This window comes from Vulpes lagopus, chromosome 12, assembly GCF_018345385.1.
Source record: "Vulpes lagopus strain Blue_001 chromosome 12, ASM1834538v1, whole genome shotgun sequence".
Taxonomy (NCBI): Eukaryota; Metazoa; Chordata; class Mammalia; order Carnivora; family Canidae; genus Vulpes; species Vulpes lagopus.
In genome coordinates, this window is record NC_054835.1 from 9,320,860 (window position 1) to 9,341,556 (window position 20,697).

Sequence of the window (20,697 nt, forward strand, 5' to 3'; positions counted from 1 at the left end):
ACAGAACAAGGTGAAGAGCAGCAAACTTGCCACAATATATGCAAATACAGACTTCATCCTTAAATTTGAGAAGATTAATCTCGGGCTCAGATTAATTTTAATAAAAACCTTTCCACATAATTTTTTATTTAAATGAATAAACAACTAATGGAAATATGGATTAAGTTCAACTATATTTATTCAGCTCTATTGGGAAGGCTAACAATACATTCAAGAGAAAAATCTCAGCTTAAAAATACTGTTACCAGCTGCTATATATAACCTGTTCTCCCTGGCCCCCGCTGGTTTATTAGGGCTGCAATCTGGTGATGAGGATATACATCTGACTCTTCCCAGCTTTGATTAATCTAAATCTTGTTCATTTTTTTTTTTTAAGAATTTTAAATTCTATGCCCAACGTGGGGCTCAAACTCATAACCCCAAGATCGAGTCACATGCTCCACCAACTGAGCCAGCCAGGTGCCCCTTGGTACTTTTATATCCAAAGAATACTAGGGAAGATATGACACATGCTACAGATTCTTACAATCAAAAACAAATGTAAGTTTATGCTTTCAGCTAAGAATTGTAAAACACTTAGTTTGTACTTTCTTATGCAAAAATCCCTAGCCACTGTCACTCTACTTGAATCCAGACATGTGATCTTCCTTTCTTTCTTTGTGTGTGTGTCCCTGGGTGGGCACAAATTTTATTTTCTTTTTGATAGGGAAAACACCTTCAAATCTACTTTCACTAACTATTCATCTGATGATAATTATCATAATGCACTTTTTAGTGGTGGGGCCATGAGGAGCACATAACAAGGGAGTTTAATACTTACCCAGACCTAGAAAAGAACAAGGTATTTTAAAATCACCTCTTTCTCAGAAATCTCAGGTGATGATAAGAATTATTAGGCTGAAGCAAAAAAAGCAAATGTACACGTACATAACTGTACCATTTTCTCTATTCTAACATTTAAAAAAGTTTTTAATAAACATTTTAAATGCAACTGAGAAAAGCCCATCAGTTGTGTGAAAGAATTCATAATAAAGAGAGAGAAAAGCCTGAAAAATGCTACAGGTGAACCACTTACCTCCTTAATTTTGGAAGCTAGTTCCTGCCTCTCTTTTGAAACTTTCGCAATTTTTTCATCTAATTCTTGCCTCTGGAAAAGGTTAGAGTGGAATCATTAAAGTTAAACTGAGCATTTTAAAAAGCTTTCCAGTTGACTGCCTTGCATTCAAGTGACACTACAATCTGCCCAACAGACATGCTATTCACTCAGTTCCTTCTCTCTTCACCAACAGAGACCTGACACCCATGCTGTGCTGCTCCCACACTACCCTGTGGTACTGCAACCTCACATCCATCTTGTCTGGCCAAGCAGCCTACAGAGACCTTCCTTTGACACCAGCCCTCACAAAAACACCAGGCACCAGGCAGGAAAGCAGCCACAGTCCCAGCAAATGGAAGCTCCAACAGGACTCCCCAATTGCCCTCATGACCAGCAGTCCTCCCTGCCTCTGGCACCTGTGTGCCTTATGCATCCCCATGTAGCTTACCAAAACCCCACTCTTGTGGTCTGAGTTGACCAATCCAGCCCTAGCTCAGAACCCCCAAAGCACCCCACCCACAGATCCCTAACAAAGATGTGCACCCCAGATCCTGCCTCTCTGCACTCTGCCTTGACCTCCTTGTGTGGCCCCTTGAGGCAGGACGAGTACTTCCTCCAGAACCTATGAGTAATAAACTTTTAATTCCAATTTCTCTGTGGGGTGCCAGACCACAGAGAAATTAAGCATTAATCTGATAAACCCTTTTTTTTTTTCTGATAAACCCTTAACCCTATACAAGATTCCATTCTGTCCATGTATGCTATTCTGTCTAAGCAGTCCAACCCCTGGGACTCATTTCTCTATGAATTTTTGGGTGCTTCAAATAGGTTATTAATCACATCCCAGTCACTCCTCTAGCCACAGTGATGGGCATATAACACAGGCCTGGTAAACTATGGTTCACATTTCCTTAAACAGGGATTAGACCTGTACACCCAGGGACTAGTCAAACTCCTTCCATGGAACTGATGCATGGATAGTGTGGAAAGCAACCCCTTCCATCCCTATGGGTTTTCTTTTCTTTAAGATTTATTTGAGAGAAAGAGTGCCTGCCTGCACAGTCAGGGGGGTGGTGAGAAGAGGAAGAGAAGCAGACTCCCTGCTGAGCATGGAGCCCAACTCGGAGCTCAATCCCACAACCATGAGATCATGACTTGAGCCAAAATCAAAAGTTGGATGCTTAACCAACTGAGCCACCCAGGCACCCTTCCCAAGGGTTTTCTAAGCTGGGGTGGTGGTACCCAGAATGGTGGCACTTGTCTTTTCCAAGATGAGAAATGTCTAACACACAGAAAAACAAATCAAGGAATGGAGAAATGACATCATCTGAGCCTCTGGATCCAGGTACACTGAAGTTAATCACTCCCAGAGCTCCTAGGTATATGAGTCCATGAATTCCCTCTTTGTCTAACTTGGGTTTAACTTGCAACTAAAAGATATCTAATAAATTCACTACAGCTTTAATATAAGGCAGGCAACAGCAAACTACAGGCTGTGGGCCAAATTCAGCTCATCATTTGTTTTTATAAATAAAGTTGTATTGGAACATAGCCACATCCATTTGTTTATGTATTATCTATCACTACTTTTATGCTACCACAGCAGAATTGAGTAGTTGAAACAGAGTAAACTTTGGCCTGCAAAGTCTAAGTTATTTACTACCTTTCCTTTTTAGAAAAAGTCTGTTAATCCCTAATATAAGGCAATGATAAAACAATGAGATCAAATACTCATCACTAGCTTGTGTTCTTATCAACTATTAAAAAATATTCACCAAGAAATGTTTAGATACCTGTATTTCCCTTCCACCTCGGCATAAAGCACGCTGGCGGGAAAGTTCATCAAGTTGATGATCTAGAAATTCCTTTCTTCTGTGCATCTCCTGAACATGAGAGGGTAAGTCTTTTTCTTAAATAAAATAAAATAAAAAATTATTATTTGATAATTCTGACAAATACATAAATAAGCATACACAATGAAAAGAAAAACTAGGTCTCAAAGCAAGACTATTTCAACTGTCTCCAAAGTACCTTTAATGCCCAAGACATTACTTATCACGTAAAAGGAATTAGAAGTAATGTTACTATGTGCCTTAATTAGTACTTACTCATTCTGTGGTTAACTTGGCTATCCAAACTGAATTTTAGGACTTCATTATTAATAGACTTTTCTGGACCCAGACGAACTAAATTTATATCTCCACAGTTTCCTGTTGATTAAAAAATCATACTTACAGATTAATAAGGACACTGCCAACCTATTGGCAAGTAAGCATATTAACAATCAGGGAAGGGAGCCAACATTAATTATATCAACTACACACCTGAACTCCACTAGAGGCTTCATACACATTAGACATTCACTACCACCCTACAGGGTACTTACCATTTCTACCAAATAAAAGCTACAGAGGTTGCATAAACAGGACATTACAAAGTTGAGACTGAATTGCATCAACACTTCTCAAACTATGTTCTGTACAACATTCCAAAGTAAAATACGTTTGGGAAAGGTGAGTAAAATAAGAAACTTCTTAACCACAGAATATTTCAGATATGTAAAGATTTTCATATATTAATACATATTTGAATTTCCAAGAAAGAATCATTTAGTAAAAACTATCAAATCCTTTTCTGTGGTATATTCACAACAAAGTTTTTGAAACTTTACTCCAAACATCATGCTGCTACCCCAGAATCTAAGGGACACAAGGTGCTGGAAATCGTGGAGTAGAGAACTGCCAACACTAAATCTCATTTAAGTGGTTATTAACCACACCTTTATTTTAGGTCACCACATTTTATATGTTATTTAATCTAAAAATCTCCAGCTCCATCATTGAGCTAAAATAGCAATCAGCACTTATCCTAAACTGACACATCACGTACTTCTTCTATTGTCAATCTCCTTCCACTGAATAGGGTTTTGCTGTGGTTGCCAGCTACTTCAGCAGCTGGCACAGAAGTACAATAAATCTAAGTTGAATGAATGAAAAACTTATTAAAGCAGATATCTACAACATATTTTTGTTCCTAGTTCAGCTCATTCTTCTAAATTTGAAGCCATAATCTCTGGCCAAGATTTACTTGAAGGTTTCAAAACTGCTAACCTACTTGTGTTTCCATGATAAACGAAGACGAAATTACCTGGAAACTCACCCACTACAAACACCTAGAAATGCTCCATAAATTAAAACAGACATCTTTTAAACTGCAGGGTGAGCTCACAGAAATGGAAGAGAAATTCCTAGGAGCCAAAAACAAAGAAAAAGCTCAAAACCAGAATTGAAAGCCCATGAACTGCAGAGGCTTCCCTGGGGGAACAGGATGAGTTGGGGCTGGTACTGTCTAGGTGCTCAGAATTTTTTTCCCCATACACTCAATGAAATGCACATATTTAAAAATCTTTAGTTCTACGGAGTTTGACAAATGTCTATATTGGCAAAACTATCATTCCAATGAAGACAAAGAAACTTTTAAGAGGCTTGGATTTTAAAGACTCCTGGAAAGGAAAAGGGTCTGGAAGAGATGGGAGGATGAAAATGAAGTGAATCTAACTGCCGAGGCTTAGCTGGGAAAAACTAAATTATCTTCCAGGACTTTCCAACCATAGGCCCATGCCACATGTGGATTTAGAGACCAAATATATAATACAGGGAATGACAAAGGTGACCCAATCAAAATATATTGAGAGTTTTAAAATGAGAATACAATGAGCAACCTTGTGCCAATATATTTGAAAACTAAGAGGAAGTGTCAATTTTTCTTGAAAGAAAAAAAAAATTAGCCTAATCCACTAAAAGAAAGAAACCTGAATAGGCCTGTAACAGTTAAAGACATTTGAACAGCAGATTAGAATTTACAATCTGTCAAAAAAAGACAATAAGCAACACTAAAAACAAATTAATCTTTAAGGAATGGATAATCTCTGTCATATATTAATCATTCCATGAATAAACAAAAAATTCTCCCCAATTCCCTTTTTAAAGTCAGTGTAACAAAAAACAAAGATGTGACAAAAGAAAGTCACAGGCCGGCCTCATTCATGAGTACTAGTTTTAAAATCCTAAATAAAATAGCAATCCAGCAATGTGTTAAAAAATAATACATAACCAAGTTGGTCTTACTCTACAAATCAAAGATACTTTAACATTACAAAAACATTGTAATTTGCCCAATTAACAGATTAAAGAAAAAAGCTTCATGAAAATGCAACAAGAAAAATGCATGCAATAAAATTCAATGGCCCTTCAAGATAGAAACTGACACAGGAACTTCTTTATCTTGATAAAGGGTAAATACTAAACCCCAGAAATGAACACCTACTTAATGGCGAGATGTCCAAGACATTTCTTTAAAGACTCTCAGGGGCAGCCCGGGTGGCTCAGCAGTTTAGTGCCGCCTTCAGCCCAGGGCGTGATCTTGGAGCCCCGGGATCGAGTCCCACGTCAGGCTCCCTGTGTGGAGCCTGCTTCTCCCTCTGCCTGTGTCTCTCATGAGTAAATAAAAAATAATAAAATAAAAAATAAAGACTCTCAAGGACAGCTTTTCAGTAGTGAAAAGAAGTGATATGAATGCAGTGTAAAAGATCAAAGTTCTTTCCTACAGCCAGAAGACACTATTTTCTAACAGAATTGAAGGGCAACCCCAGTGGCGCTAAGGTTCACCGCCGCCTGCAGCTTAGGGCGTAATCCTGGAGACCTGGGATCGAGTCCCACGTCAGCCTCCTGCATGGAGCCTGCTTCTCCCTCCTCCTGTGTCTCTGCCTCTCTCTCTCTCTAGGTCTATCATAAATAAATCTTAAAAAAAAAAAAAAAAAACCAAAATTGAGGATCCAACCCGGATGCCTATGTAGCCCTGTCTCAATCCTAGCCCTGCTGGGCTGTCAGCACACATGTGAGAGTGCTCACCTTTCCTCAGCCAGGGAAATGTTAAAATCACATCAATGCATATGCATGGGAGCTGTTCCAGGGCATGTAAACTGTTAGAACCACTTCTGAAAAGAATCTAGCACTACTTAGAAAACTGAAGATGCACAAATCCTTCAACACAGAATTTTCACTTCCAGGTCTACCTATGCAAGATCAAGGTTTTTTATAAACTCTTGACCTATCACATGAAGTCCACTTGACATCAAACCCAATACCGAACTCACACACCTCCCCAATGAAAACAGTACCTATTTGCCCTCACCACCTGTATCTCACTGGAGACAGTACAGTAAACAAACCCCCAAACCTTCGCCTTCATGGGGCTCATTATACTCTAGCTGTACTACACAGAGGTTCTCTCACCTCTGGTCATTTCTAGTGAATAGAAGCTTCTGCTAGAGTTCTCCACATCCCCCTCATCCTTTCCCATGGCTAACTCCTAATTGCTCTGCAGGATTCATCTCAGACATCATTTCTTCCAGAAGCTTTCCCTAACCCTCCCATGACTGGACCAAGGGCCGTTTTAAGGTGTCTGAGAGTAGCCACATCTTACTTTTCTTCTTTTCTTATAGAACGTATAGCTTTATACTCTAATTGCCCACTGATCTGCTTCCTCATTACTGTCTCTTGGAAGGTTTCACTGTTGAAATGTCAGTACTTAGCACAGTGCCTTGGCACAGAGAGTGCCTAATAAAATCTGCTAGCTGAATTGATGAGTACATATGGGCCACAGCCCCAAGCAGAAGTTATTACTCAAACTGGCTTGCTCTTTGGCATTCAAAATTGACCATACTAAACAGAGAATAAAACCAAAAACAAATTAAAAGCCATATAAGTATCATACCCAAAGGATTCTTCTTGTCTTTACATTTTTCTTTAAATTCGAGGATGATTTTTTTCATAAGTTCATCAACAGCTGCGTTGGAAGGTGCACACACAAGGACACGGTTTTGTTTAATTTTGGCATTGGAGTTTTCATCTGAATGCCCTTTCCTCTGGTTCTACAATTTGACACACACATGCCAAACAGACAAAAAATACTGATGAGCTCTGTTACAGAGTTTTCCAGTTTTTCTCTACTTCCATTATGTTTGAAAGCTCCTCCTTATGAATATTTAAAAATAAGTAAGAGGGGATCCCTGGGTGGCCCAGTTTAGTACCTGACTTCGGCCCAGGGTGTGATCCTAGAGTCCCGGGATTGAGTCCCACATCAGGCTTCCTGCATGGGGCCTGCTTCTCCCTCTGCCTGTGTCTCTGCCTCTCTCTGTCTTTCTCATGAATAAATAAATAAAATCTTAAAAAAAATTAAATAAAGTAAGAGCACCTACATCTTTACATGGACATTAAAATTATTCTAGCAGGACACTTTATCATTGCTTCCCTGAGCCTCACTTCATGTCCACTTATTTTACTCCATATTCAATCCAACCAAAACGTAGCCCAGCAATACAATACAATCCAGACAGTTTCCTGGCATTATACATGACCCATAACAAAGCCAGGAGGCCACCATTCTAGCCCTTCAGAACACTGTCACACAGGCCAGCATTTTCTGCCCTCTTCACTCTTTATACTCTCTCTCCTGCTACCTCTTTCTCTGATATGGTTTCACATGGTATCAGAAAGATACACACAGTGCAGGAGAAAAGACCGATAGTAGTTATTTACACATATCAATTAATCCGTGTGTAACAATGCTCTCAGCAAACAGCAATGACACCCTCACATACTCTACCTCTGTCAGGAGGCGGTACAGGAGGCCAACAATAGTTTTTGATTTCCCTGTTCCTGGTGGTCCATGAATCAGACAGATCTTGGCAACTGACGGGGAGTGTTTGACCATGGCATATGCAGTTTCTATTGCTTTCTTTTGGTCTTCATTGAAATCTCTTAAGTAGGCGACCTGTGCAAAAGACATTAGTGAAAATGAGTTGCTCTTCCTGAAGTGGCAAGAAGAGGAAACCTCTGTCTGAATTTCTTCTAGCCTTTATAAAACAGAAGCTTTGATGATGATCACCCAAAATGACCTTTAATCTAAAGAAACAATTTCACTACTATCAAGTTATTTATGAGTGTCTGCAGGCTTCACCCCATCTACAACTACTAAAACTGCATTTGTATTTGTGGTTCTTACAAAGAGGATCACAATAAACTGTTCTATACTTTTCTTCTATTTATTTTTTCCTTTGACGTTCCAATTTTAGTATATGTGCTGCCGAAGCGAGCACTATTTTTTCCTTTGACGATAAAAAAATTCCAAGACTTTCTTTCCTAACTCAAGTGCTACAGTGGAAAGAGCACAGATTTTGGGTCAGACCTAAACTTAAACCTCAGCTTCACTCACAAAAGCCAGGTCTCCAAACTCCTAACCTCCTCAGCCTATGCCTCTGTCATCCATTAAACCTGGGACTTCTGGGAGGACAAGAAGTTAATGAGATACTGCACAGGAAAGCTCTAGCACACAGCAGTGGTTCAAACACTATTACTTTTCTCTTGCCTTCCTCTGTATTAATCTCCTGGAGTGACTATATGGCTCTCACAGCTAGAACATGTTTTCATGCAAAATGGCAACTTTACCTGTAAATTCTCTTTCAATCATTCAAACACAAAATTAACTCTATTAACCCACTCCTACCTCTGAATTTTAAGTCCCTAACAAGCATTTAAGTAGGATACTCATCTAACATTTTAATGCTGCTCTTTAAGCATATTTTCAATTCTTTATTGCACTATGCCTTTTTCCTGAGGTAAGCTGAGTAACATAACACAGGCTGCCAACTTAAAGAAGATGGAGCACTATACTACATCACTGTGCACGCACAGGGATATGTCTTTGTCCCAGATACAAAGGAATATGCAATGAATAAACACAAAATGATGTCACATTCTGACATGAAATTTTCTGACTTTCCATTCTCATTTAACCATGACTCACAATTCTCTCAGACGTTGTAGTTAGTAAATCTTTTGTACAGAAGTCCATGGGATTTGGATTAAGAACAGCTCTGGCCAGTTGGTTCCGTCCACTCAACAGAGACATGGCTTTCAACTTCCTTTGCGTAGTTACCAGAGAACTGATTACAACACATTTCACGAATTCATTTAAATTGACTGGCAAATTATCTTGAGTCTGGATGTAAAGGAAACACTCAGACTTCCCGTTGCGCACTATTATCAAAAAAAAACAATTTCAGTTGCCAGTGAATAATGCGATCCAACTAATAAAAAGGTTATTCAGAATTATGTATTTTATAACTTATGTTTTGGTATGATATATTTATTATTTTTTGTATGATATATTATTTAAGTAATTCACTCAAATGTGAAATAAATGCCCAAGAATCAGACAATTATTTTTTAGAAGAAGGAAGCAGATAACCACATAAACATATCAGGTAGTGATGAGCACAATGAAGAAAGCAGAGAAAGGGAATGAAGAAGTATGAGGGATGCAAGGGGTATTACCATCGATAGGTGAGTCAGGGAAAGTCTCCTGATAAGATGGTATCTGAGCAGAAACTTGAAATAAATGAGTAAGCCACGTCCTTATCTGGAGAGAGGGTGTTACTGGTAAAGACTCAGCAAATGCAAAGACCAAGAAGCAGAGATGTGAATGGAGTATTTCAGGAATAGGATCAAGCCTAGTATGGCTGGAAGAAAAAGTAGGGAGATGTGTGTGACAAGAGTAGAGAAGAAAACGGGGCTCCATTTTAAAGGGCTCTGCAAGACCACGATACTGAATTTGAACCTTATTTTGGGTCAAGTAGGAAGCCACAGGGTAGCTTTGTACTGAGAAGTGACGTGCTTGAACTTAATATTAAAAGAATCACTTTTACTGCCGATGAAGAATAAATGCAATGGGAAAAGCACAAAAGCAAACAGGACACTCAGGAGGCCACTGTGGTTGATGGTCATGGGGACCAGGATGTAGTAGCAGATGTGGGGCTTGGACTTTGGGTACTTTGCTAAGGAAGAGTCAACAGGATTTGCTGATGAATTACATGTAGGGTGTAAGACAAAGATCAAGGATGACTGGGGTTTTCAGCCTGAGCAACTAGAAAAATGCAAGCCCCACTTACTGAGATGGGAAAAAAAGAAGGAATAGTTGATGTCAGGCAGAACATCAAGCGCCTCCTTTGGTCTTTTTTGTCTAAAAGATATTTAAATGGAGATGTCCATTTAAATAGTTGGACAACTGAGGAGTTTAGAAGGAGAATACCTCAGAAATATAAATACGGCAAGTGTCATCACTTCCAAGAGTCAAAAGCACAGACTAAGCTATATACCCTTCTGCTATTCCCCTATATGCATTCCACAGAAGAACTGGGGCTGGACCACAATTATGATAGAAATACAGCACACCAATTACAGCGCAGCATGACGCTCAACTCTAAGGAGCTCTGTTTTTAAGACTGGATGTAAAAAGGCAAAGGAATAATGAACTCATGTTCTCTTCACATAATTGAGACTAAGAAAGCAGCAATGTTAAAAAGGCCGCCTGGCATACAATAAAGAATGCAGACTACCCTACAGTCAAAACATATGCAGGTTTCAATTCTAGGCCTACCACTTAATACGGAGAATAACACTGTGTAAGTTACTGAACATCCCTGAGCCCTCATTTCCTGATGAGGACAAGACAAATAAACCTTACTGCTTTAAAAGGCTCTGAGGAAGATAAATGTGCCCAGGAAGGACAAGGCACATGGCCTGGTATACAGCAGGTACACTACTTCTGAGATGCTATTCCCAGAAGGGTCCCTACAAAATAAGGGATGGGAGCAATGGAAACAGCAAAACCTTCAAGTTGTCTTATAATGACTTACATGTTTTGGTCTTCTAATGATACTTAGCCATAAAACCAAGGTTGGAATGTGATTTAACATATAAAAAACAGATGATTTGCAAATTGTTTAATAACAAACACAATGAAGGAATGTATCAGAGAAAGAGAGGACATTTCAAAAGAAAGCTTTTTTTCCTAAGTCTAGAGTAATAAGAACTGGGCCTTTCCCAGATGAATTTAGAAAAACTAAAAAAAGGACTCTGAATGACAGCTAATCCACCTGGCAAATACATGTTTCGAATATGTGTAACAAACATGTGGCTAGTAAAGCACAGCACAACTCAGATAAAAATTAAAAGACATGTTACTCTTTACATTATCTACTTACTGACTGAAGTGCGGCGAAACTTATGAATATAACCGCAATGATATTCACGGAGATCCTGCATGCTATTTCTCTCTGTATCTTTCTTCTCTCCATTTTGTCTTTCAGAAACCAAAAACACCAAATCATTTTCCTTTGGATGAAGCTGTTTAGCTAGTTCACATTCTTCAAGATGAACTATGAAACAATAAAAAGTTGGCATTGACTCTAACAGAATTATTTTCAGTAAGATTAAAGAATCTTAAATCCCTGTACTAAGTTCAAGCAAGTGTACAGCACTAGACTTTGTTAATATACTTCCAAATGATACTCTAAGCCAGTTAACATTCTCAAATACAGATTATACAGTATTATAAAATGTTTAACGGCTAAAAAAGCCAAAATAAAATCATAATATTCAAAAGTAGTAAATTTCCTTGAAGTTTATTTTAGTTTTTAACCAAGGAATTTTCTCTTCTGCTCCTCAGTTTTACTTTCAAAATCCCAGAAGAAAACTCACAAACGGATCTAAGGACATATAAGAATTTTGAACCTACTAGTAGTGGCATTTCAAATAAGGGGGTAAGGCTAGTTGTAAACTACCAGGGCTGGGAAAACGGAACAAGCACCAGAACAAGAAAGTTCAGCACTAACTGCCAGATCCAGCAACAACACAATGACTAAAATACAAGCACTGGGATTGGGTAGACAGGACCACTAAATCAAAACAAGATTTTACAATGTGGCAGGTAAGGGGCATCTGGGTGGCTCATTTGGTTAAACTTCTGACTTTGGCTCAGGTCATGATCTCAGATTCCTGGGATCAAGCCCCACATCGGGTTTCAACAGGGAGTCTGCTTCTCCCTCTTCTTCTCGTCACACTTGTGTACTATCTCTCCCAAAACAAATAAAATCTTTTTAAACAAATAAATGAAATGTGGCAGGCAAGACTATCTATTTGAAGGCATCAGAGATCAAATACAGTAGTGAAGAATTACTGCTGGGATTCAAAAGAATGTGGAAATCCACTGGAGTTAGCCCACTATTTCCCCTAGAAACACCTGAACTACTCTTGGGAGTGGCAGCCTAGAAGCCAGGCCATACCTGGGACAGCTTTGTCGGACTAAAAAGACAAACATTGTGGAGTCTGGGGCCTGCAGAGTAGGGACCCTGGTAGCCCAATATGCTTCAGGTTGGGACTACAAAGGATTTAGGATTACACCTGAGGATGAACTAAGAGCAAACCCACCTTGACATGGACTACAGCCCAGCTTCCAAACACCTGGGTGCTTGAGAAAAGCCCAATCCCTTAAACCAGATGATCCCACATTGCAGGTGCCCCCAGAAGTCTGGCAGAAGTAAAGGAAAATCCTCTCTGGAGGAAGATAATATCATCCTAGGCCTCAAATTATTTTTATAAACGACTTTTCAAGATAATGACCAACACACACCAAAAATAAGCAAAGCACAAGGAGAAGATAAAAACTCAATAAACAACAAAGGACTGTCCTGGGAGCTACAGATTATGTCTCACACAGTTTAAAAGGTTTTGCCTTAGTTATGGAGACACTTAAAAGAGCTACTAAAACTACAGACTTTGGGTACTTGGGTGGCTCTGGTTGAGTGTCTGCCTTTGGCTCAAGGCATGATCCCAGGGTTCTGGGATCAAGTCCCACATCAGGCTCCCCTGGGGACCCTGCTTCTTCCTCTGCCAATATCTCTGCCTCTGTGTCTCTCTCATGAATCAATAGTTAAAAAAAAAAAAAAAAAAAAAACTTAAAAAAAAACCTTAAAACTTAAAAAATAAAACTACAGACTTTGATAATCAAGGATGCATATAAGTTTTAACCTGTTTTAAATAGCTAAAGATTTATAAATTGAGGTATAATTTCCAAACTAAAAAAAGATAAAAAAGAAATTTTAAAATGAGAAAAAAAAAATAGAAGATTTCAACTAAAACAAAAGGTAATACATGTAATATATAATCAGGTTCATTTACTTCTATTTTGTCTCATGTTTTTTTTTTTTAAATTCACTTTTGGTAATTTAATGGTTCAAAGCCTCATATATGAGTAAAAAGTATACTCTAATTCTATCTGATACTTCTTTATATATTTTATTATGTATATATATATATACATTAAGAATTGTCATCTCTTCTGCTGAACTAAAATTATTATGAAAAGATCTTTCTTTGGTAGTATTTTCTGTCTTAGTCTATTTAGTCTGATACTAACAGAGCTAAACATGTCTTTAAGATTTTATTTATTTTAGAGGAGAGAAAAAGAGAAAGTATGTGCACATGTGGGTGACTCCCCACTGAGCATGGAGCCTTGAATGGGGCTGGACTCCACAACCCTGACACCATGACCTGAGCTGACATCAAGAGTAGGATGCCCAACCGACTGAAACACCCCTAAACACATCTTCTTTTAGTGCAATTTGCACTTCTCCAATCTTTTTTTCCCAACCTTTCTGTATTCTTATGTCTACACATAATACATATAGTGTATTATTATACTGTTTTGTTTTTTTTTTTTTTGGAAGATTTTATTTTTCTGAGAGAGAGGGAGAGAAGCATGAGCGGGGGGGGGGTGGGGGGGGCAGAGGGAACAGACTCCTCACTGAGCAGCGAGCCTGATGTGGGGCTTTATCCCAGGACCCAAGTATCATGATCTGAGAAGACAGATGCTTAACCAACTAAGCCACCCAGACACCCCATACTATATTATTCTTGAAATACCATTTTCTTCTACAGGATGCTAAGGCTACTTAGCGAATTGCCAAGTTCAGATACAGGATCAAAGAATATAGAGGATATCGGTCATATCAGACAGCCACTCAAAAACTTGTAGGGTCCTACCTAAAGGGTTTAAATTATAATAGACAGAAACACAAGTATATTTAAGTCCATGCATTTATGAAATTTTTTTTAAAAAGCATTTTGGTCAACACCAGTGCTTGCAGTGAATTAACTCATTATTTTAAAAACTGGTCAAGAGTCAAGTACTTTTCTACCTTTCTATATATAAAGTATACCAAAGAGTAACTAGATAATACAGAGAAATTTCTTCATAGAATTATTGCAGCTAATAAATAAATGATCAAATAACAGTATCATCACAACTTTAATAAATTAACCTAGGCATTAAGCATCAACAGTTGTAAATACTAATAAAAGAGAAATTAGAGATGATACACATCCTGATAAAGGCACATAACACTATCTATGAAATAGTCTTGCCAAAAATAATCAAACTAGAATCGATGGTTGTCTCTAGATACAATTATCAATTTACAAGAAATGCAGAGGACAAAAAAACATACTAACAAGCACCAGGGGGACAAATCAATGAGTACAGACGGTAATTCTAAAGGCTCACTGCCTCAACTTTTTCAATAAACAAATTACAAAGGGGGGAAAAATAGGAAGAAAAAATTGTAGTTAAAAAAGACACATCAGGATCCCTGGATGGCTCAAGGATTTAGTGCCTGCCTTTGGCCCAGGGTGTGATCCTGGAGTCCCGGGATCAAGTCCCACATCGGGCTCCCTGCGTGGAGTCTGCTTCTCCCTCTGCCTGTGTCTCTGCCTCTCTCTGTGTCTCTCATAAATAAATAAAATCTTAAAAAAAAAAAAAAAGACACATCAACTAGCATCAGTTTCAAAGTGACTGAAAAAATTGTTATTTATGAGCAGCCCTAGTGGCTCAGCGGTTTAGTGCCGCCTTCAGTCCAGGGCGTGATCCTGGAGACCCGGGTTTGAGTCCCACATCAGGCTCCCTGCATGGAGCCTACTTCTCCCTCTGCCTGTGTTTCTGCCTCTCTGTGTCTCTATGAATAAATAAATCTTTAAAAAAAATTGTTATTTATGAGGAAATTAGAAATTTGAAAACTGACTGGCTATCTGATATTAAGGAACGACTACAATATTAGCAATAAAATGTTACCTTATTATAAATTTTAGGTCTGTATCTCCCAGAAATATTCACTGAATCTAATTACAAATGATGCTTGCCCCAAAATCAAACCAAAGATGATCTGTAAAACCTCTCCATCATGAGAGGTGCCCGGATGGCTCAGTTGTTTAAGCTTTTGACTCTTGGTTTCAGCTCAGGTCATGATCTCCAGATTGTGAGATAGAGGCCCACGTTGGGCTCTGTGCTCAGTGCAGAGTCTGCTTCAGATTCGCTTTCCCTCTCACCCATGCTCTTGCTCTCTCAAATAAATAAAATCTTAAAAAAAAAAATAACTTCCCCACTGTAAACTATAAAACATTATTGAAAATAAACCAAAATAACTGAATTCATGAATTAGAAAATAATTAATTAGAAAGATGGCAATTCTCATATTAAGAAAAAAAGAGAGAGGGCAGCCTGGGTGGCTCAGAGGTTTAGTGCCTCCTTCAGTCCAGGGTGTGATCCCGGATCTCCGGGATCGAGTCCCACATCAGGCTCCCTGCATGGAGCCTGCTTCTCCCTCTGCCTGTGTCTCTGCCTCTCTCTCTCTCTCTCTGTCTCTATGAATAAATGAAATATTTTAAAAATATAAAATAAGTGAAAAAAATTTTTAAAAAAGAGAGAAGATGTTAATTCTTGCCCAATTTCCCCCAATTTTTCCTCTTAAATTTATATGGGAACTCAAAGGAACAAGAATAGCCAAGACACTCTTAAGGCAAACAAAGGAGGAGGACCTGTTCAGTGGCCACTAAAACTCATTATAAAGCTGAACTAAGTAATTAGGCAACGTGATATCAGCACCAGGGTTGGCAAATGATCCAATCAAGAAGAAAATCAGTACAGAAAAAAATCCATGAATTAAATGGATACTAGATTTAGGCAAATATGGCATTGTAGAACATTGAGAGAATGGTCTTTTTTTAAAAATTTTTTTTAATTTTTATTTATTTATGATAATCACAGAGAGAGAGAGAGAGAGAGAGAGAGAGAGAGAGAGAGGCAGAGACACAGGCAGAGGGAGAAGCAGGCTCCATGCACCGGGAGCCCGACGTGGGACTCGATCCCGGGTCTCCAGGATCGCGCCCTGGGCCAAAGGCAGGCGCCAAACTGCTGCGCCACCCAGGGATCCCGAGAATGGTCTTTTCAACAATAAGTAACACCAGGAAAACCACAACTCCATTTGGAAAAAAAACTGAAACATGTTCCCTATACATCCCATTCATGCATAAAAAGAAATTCCAGGTTGACAAAACAATGAATCATCTAGAAAAGGGTTGCAAACTTCTTGTCAAGAGTCAAATGTTTTCTTTGCAAGCCACACATAAAGTCTGTTGCATATTCATAGACTTTTTCCAAAATTCTTTAAAATAATGTATAAATCGTACCCCAAGGCAGTCCACTAATAGGATATGGGGTAGTTCTGCAAGTTGTCATTTGCTGACACCTGGTTCTAGATGTTAAGATAATATATTTATGATCTGCAGCAGGGAAAGGTTTCTAAATGAAGCAAAAAAAAAAAAATTACCATAAAAAAAAAAAAATTAGCGGTGCCTGAGTGGCTCAGTAGGTGGAGCGTCCGACTATTGATCTCAGCTCCAGTCTTGATCTCAGAGTTTTCAGTAAAAAAAAAAAAAAAGATGCATTTACTATGTTAAAAATAAGAAATTCTAGGGGTGCCTAGTTGGCTCATTTGGGGAGCATGCAACTTTTAATCTTGGGATCATGAATTTGAGTCCCAGGTTGGGATTAGAGATTGCATACATACATCCATAAAAGAAATTTTTAATAAAAATAAAACTTTTAAAGACATCAGTGAATCAAAATGGAAGTCAGATTGAGAGAATGGCATGCATCCAGATTATATAAGGAACTACTACAAATCAATAAGAAAAAGATAACAGAAAATTAACAGTAACTTTGAAAAGGCACTTCCCAAAAGAGATTACTGAACTATCTACTAAATATATAAAAAAGGTGCTCAACCTCACTGATAACAAGGATATGACAAAATAAAACCACAAAAGGCCATCAATACAAACATGGCATAATAGCTGAAACTAACACAACAATCAATACAAATGTGCTGGTGAAGACCTCGAACAATGGGACTTCTCATACACTGCTGGTGGGTATAATGTATAATGGACTGGGCATTTCCTAGTCAACTTGAACATACACATACCCCGAGACTTCACAAACCACTCTAGATATAGGACTCAACAAAAATGCCCTCACACAAACATTGAGACAGGAATATCACAGTGGCACTGCTCATAAAATGCTGTGTAAGACTTAACATAGCATGCCGGAGGATACTACCCTCAGAAAGGTAAGTCTGCTTATGAGGTTGGCCCTTAGCACTGGGATCCTGGGTCTCGGGATTATTGCTTGATGATGAGAATGCCTCGCTGTGCCTGTTTGCAAAAAGAATATGGTCTATACCAAATACCTGCTTTCCTTCCGGAAGTCAGGAATTTATGCCAGGCAGAGAGGGTGGCTGGGGCACTAAGTTTCAAATAAGCTTCCCTAGGAGGTAACAGTATGCATGCCACACATTCTGACAATCCATTTCTGGATTGATTCTACTGGGAGAAGACTCTTTAAGAGGCTTGCTCCTGGTATTGTCCAAACTTCACACCATGCGCTTCTCTCCTTGCTGATTCTGCTTCGTAGTCTCTTAACATAATAGGCACATGAGCATGAGTATATGCTAATACCTGTGAGTTGCCCTAGGAAGTCCTTGAACTTTGGGGATCTGACACACAGGCCAAAAACTACTGAAAAAAAAAATGTCTATCAACAGTAAAATAATAAAAACAGAACAAAACCAAAAACCACACAGTAAAATCAGGACAAATTCACATATTGAAATATTACTATAATGATGACACACAAAATTAATGAATCTTACATAATGTGTTAAACGAAAGAAGCCAGATATAGATATTATGTGATTCTAACAGAAGATCAAGATAATGCCAGATAAATTCATAACTTAAATATTAATATTAAAAAGAAATATAGGGACGCCTGGGTGGCTCAGTGGTTGAGTACCTGTCTTCGGGCCAGGGCGTGATCCTAGAGGCCCAGGATGGGAGTCCCACAATTGGGCTCCCTGCATGGAGCCTGCTTCTAACCTCTGCCTATGTCTCTGCCTCTCTCTCTCTCTCATGAATAAATAAAATCTTAAGGGGACCCTGGGTGGCTCAGCGGTTTGGCGCCTGCCTTTAGCCCAGGGCGTGATCCTGGAGTCCCGGGATCGAGTCCCGCGTCGGGCTCCTGGCATGGAGCCTGCTTCTCCCTCCTCCTGTGTCTTTGCCTCTCTCTCTACGTCTATCATAAATAAATAAATAAATATTTTAAAAAAATAATAATAAAATCTTTTAAAAAAAAAATATATATATATATAAAACCACTACAAGAAAATATGAAAGTGGGGCACCTGGGGAGCTCAATCAGTTAAGTGTCTGCCTTTGGCTCAGGTTATGATCCCAGAGTCCTGAGATTAAGACCCACATCAGGCTCCCTGCTCAGTGGGGAGTCTGCTTCTCCTTCTCCTCCTCCCCCTGCTCTCTTTCTCTCAAATAAATAAAATCCTTTAAAAAAAAAAAAAGAATGAAAATATCCATTTTATAGGACCAACGTCAGAACCATAAAGAAGTAAATATGGTATTTTTAAACATGTGTAGAAATTGCACCTCAAAATCTCCACATGAAACTGAATAACAAACTGCAAAAAGCACACTACAACAATACATACACATTAAGAAGAAAACAAGGTCCTTAGTAGAAAAAGGGCTTGGGAGGGCACCTGGTATCAACCAACTCCTGTTTTTGGCTCAGGTCCTAATCTCAGGTCATGGGATCAAGCCCTGCAGGAGCGGAGTCGGCTTCTCTCCTTCTTCCTTTTTACCTCTGCCCCTCCCCCCATGCTCACTCTCTCAAAATAAAAAAAAAAAAACAACCTTTTTTTTTTTTTTTTTTAAAAGAAGGGGTAAAGGGCAAGAACAATTACCCCCATTTCCTCCTAAGAATATACATGGGCAGAAAAGATTCAGGGAGGAAAGTACAACCTCAGATGAGATAAATTTTTCAGACATAAAACTGGAAAACAAAGTTGAAACTAGCAAATGAGGGAGATCTACATTCTTACATTTTCATGTTACAAGTGAGACAGATTCCTTTTGGTAAGCAAAGGCAATATGATCAAGTCTTTTTTTTTTTTTTTTTTAACTTTTTTTTTCATTTATTTTAATTTATGATAGTCACAGAGAGAGAGAGAGGCAGAGACACAGGCAGAGGGAGAAGCAGGCTCCAAGCACCGGGAGCCCGATGTGGGATTCGATCCCGGGTCTCCAGGATCGCGCCCTGGGCCAAAGGCAGGCGCCAAACCGCTGCGCCACCCAGGGACCCCTGATCAAGTCTTAAAATGTGCACGCTGTTTGACCTAGCAAAGTTTACTCAGTGTTCGTAACAGTGAAAAGCTATAAACAACGTACATGTCTAAGTAGACACCACTGGTTAAACAGATCTGTGGAATAAACTTACAATGGAATTACAAATATTAAATACAATTATTTAATAATGCTGGAGAGACATTTACAATATATTAAATAAAATTAAGTCAAATATAAGCTTCTGAAAGCAAGAATCTTATGTTTTCACAGTTATATACATAGCATCTAGGATTATATCCTATTAGGTACCATAAAGTCAATAAATATTTGCTCAATGAATGAAAAAGGTCATAAAATAGGTAAAATGACCCTACTACATTCACATGTACACAATTCACATAGGTGAGTAGACAGTGTCACAGTAAGATATATACTAATATTTTCATAGGATTATCTTGGAATAGTGGGAATTGGTGGTATTTATCTTTCTGCTGGCTAATATTATTTCAATGTCCTACAATATACATACAGTACCTTTCCCAAAAGGATAAATGCCTTTTATTTTAAGTCATTCTATGGAATAGGATGGATTAGGGGTGAGTGGGGAAAGCAAAATTTTTTAAAGAATTCTGAATGTTTGGTTGATTTATAACTAATGCCTAAGTGTGATAAGTGTTTCAGACCAATGATGAAATGAGTAGATGATAGCAGGATGATTTACTCAGAAAATCTATTAACACTATTATAGTCTTGTCAAGTTCCCTTCACTCACCCTTCTCTTCCATGTCCAGCTTCCACTTTGGCCTGTAGTATTCTAACTACAGAATGGTTAAAACCATGAATTTTATATCTGTAACTGTCCCACTAATTAATATCATTAATTAAGACTTTAAACATTCTGTGTAAGAGATTACAAATTACAATTTCTAGGATCTTAGGAATCCTAGATCCCAGAAAATTTAAATGAGGTTGAGAGTTCCTCAAATAGATATCTCCAGTTACCATATATTTCAAATTACAGAAGAACGAACTTACCCACAAACTCCCAATATTTTTTATAATCAGCAGGAAATTTTCGTAAATGCAACTGATAGAATTTCTCTTTGTTTGGAGAGCTGATCCACTCCTGTGCCACCTATATACACAGCAAAAAGCATATTAAGAAAG

General features: G+C 38.5%; 1 protein-coding gene across 9 annotated transcripts in view; it reads right to left on the bottom strand.

The window, feature by feature from the left end:
* Positions 1 to 20,697, bottom strand: part of SETX (senataxin) — an 82,221-nt gene that overhangs the window by 20,875 nt on the left and 40,649 nt on the right. For all 9 annotated transcript variants that reach the window (XM_041724777.1, XM_041724779.1, XM_041724780.1 and 6 more), the window contains 8 exons: positions 20,566 to 20,665; positions 11,202 to 11,375; positions 8,963 to 9,195; positions 7,763 to 7,930; positions 6,872 to 7,028; positions 3,205 to 3,306; positions 2,890 to 3,005; positions 1,076 to 1,147 (listed from right to left, as the gene is read on the bottom strand). In XM_041724777.1, the coding sequence (XP_041580711.1) occupies positions 1,076 to 1,147; positions 2,890 to 3,005; positions 3,205 to 3,306; positions 6,872 to 7,028; positions 7,763 to 7,930; positions 8,963 to 9,195; positions 11,202 to 11,375; positions 20,566 to 20,665 (1,122 nt within the window). The remainder of the gene's footprint in view (positions 1 to 1,075; positions 1,148 to 2,889; positions 3,006 to 3,204; positions 3,307 to 6,871; positions 7,029 to 7,762; positions 7,931 to 8,962; positions 9,196 to 11,201; positions 11,376 to 20,565; positions 20,666 to 20,697) is intronic.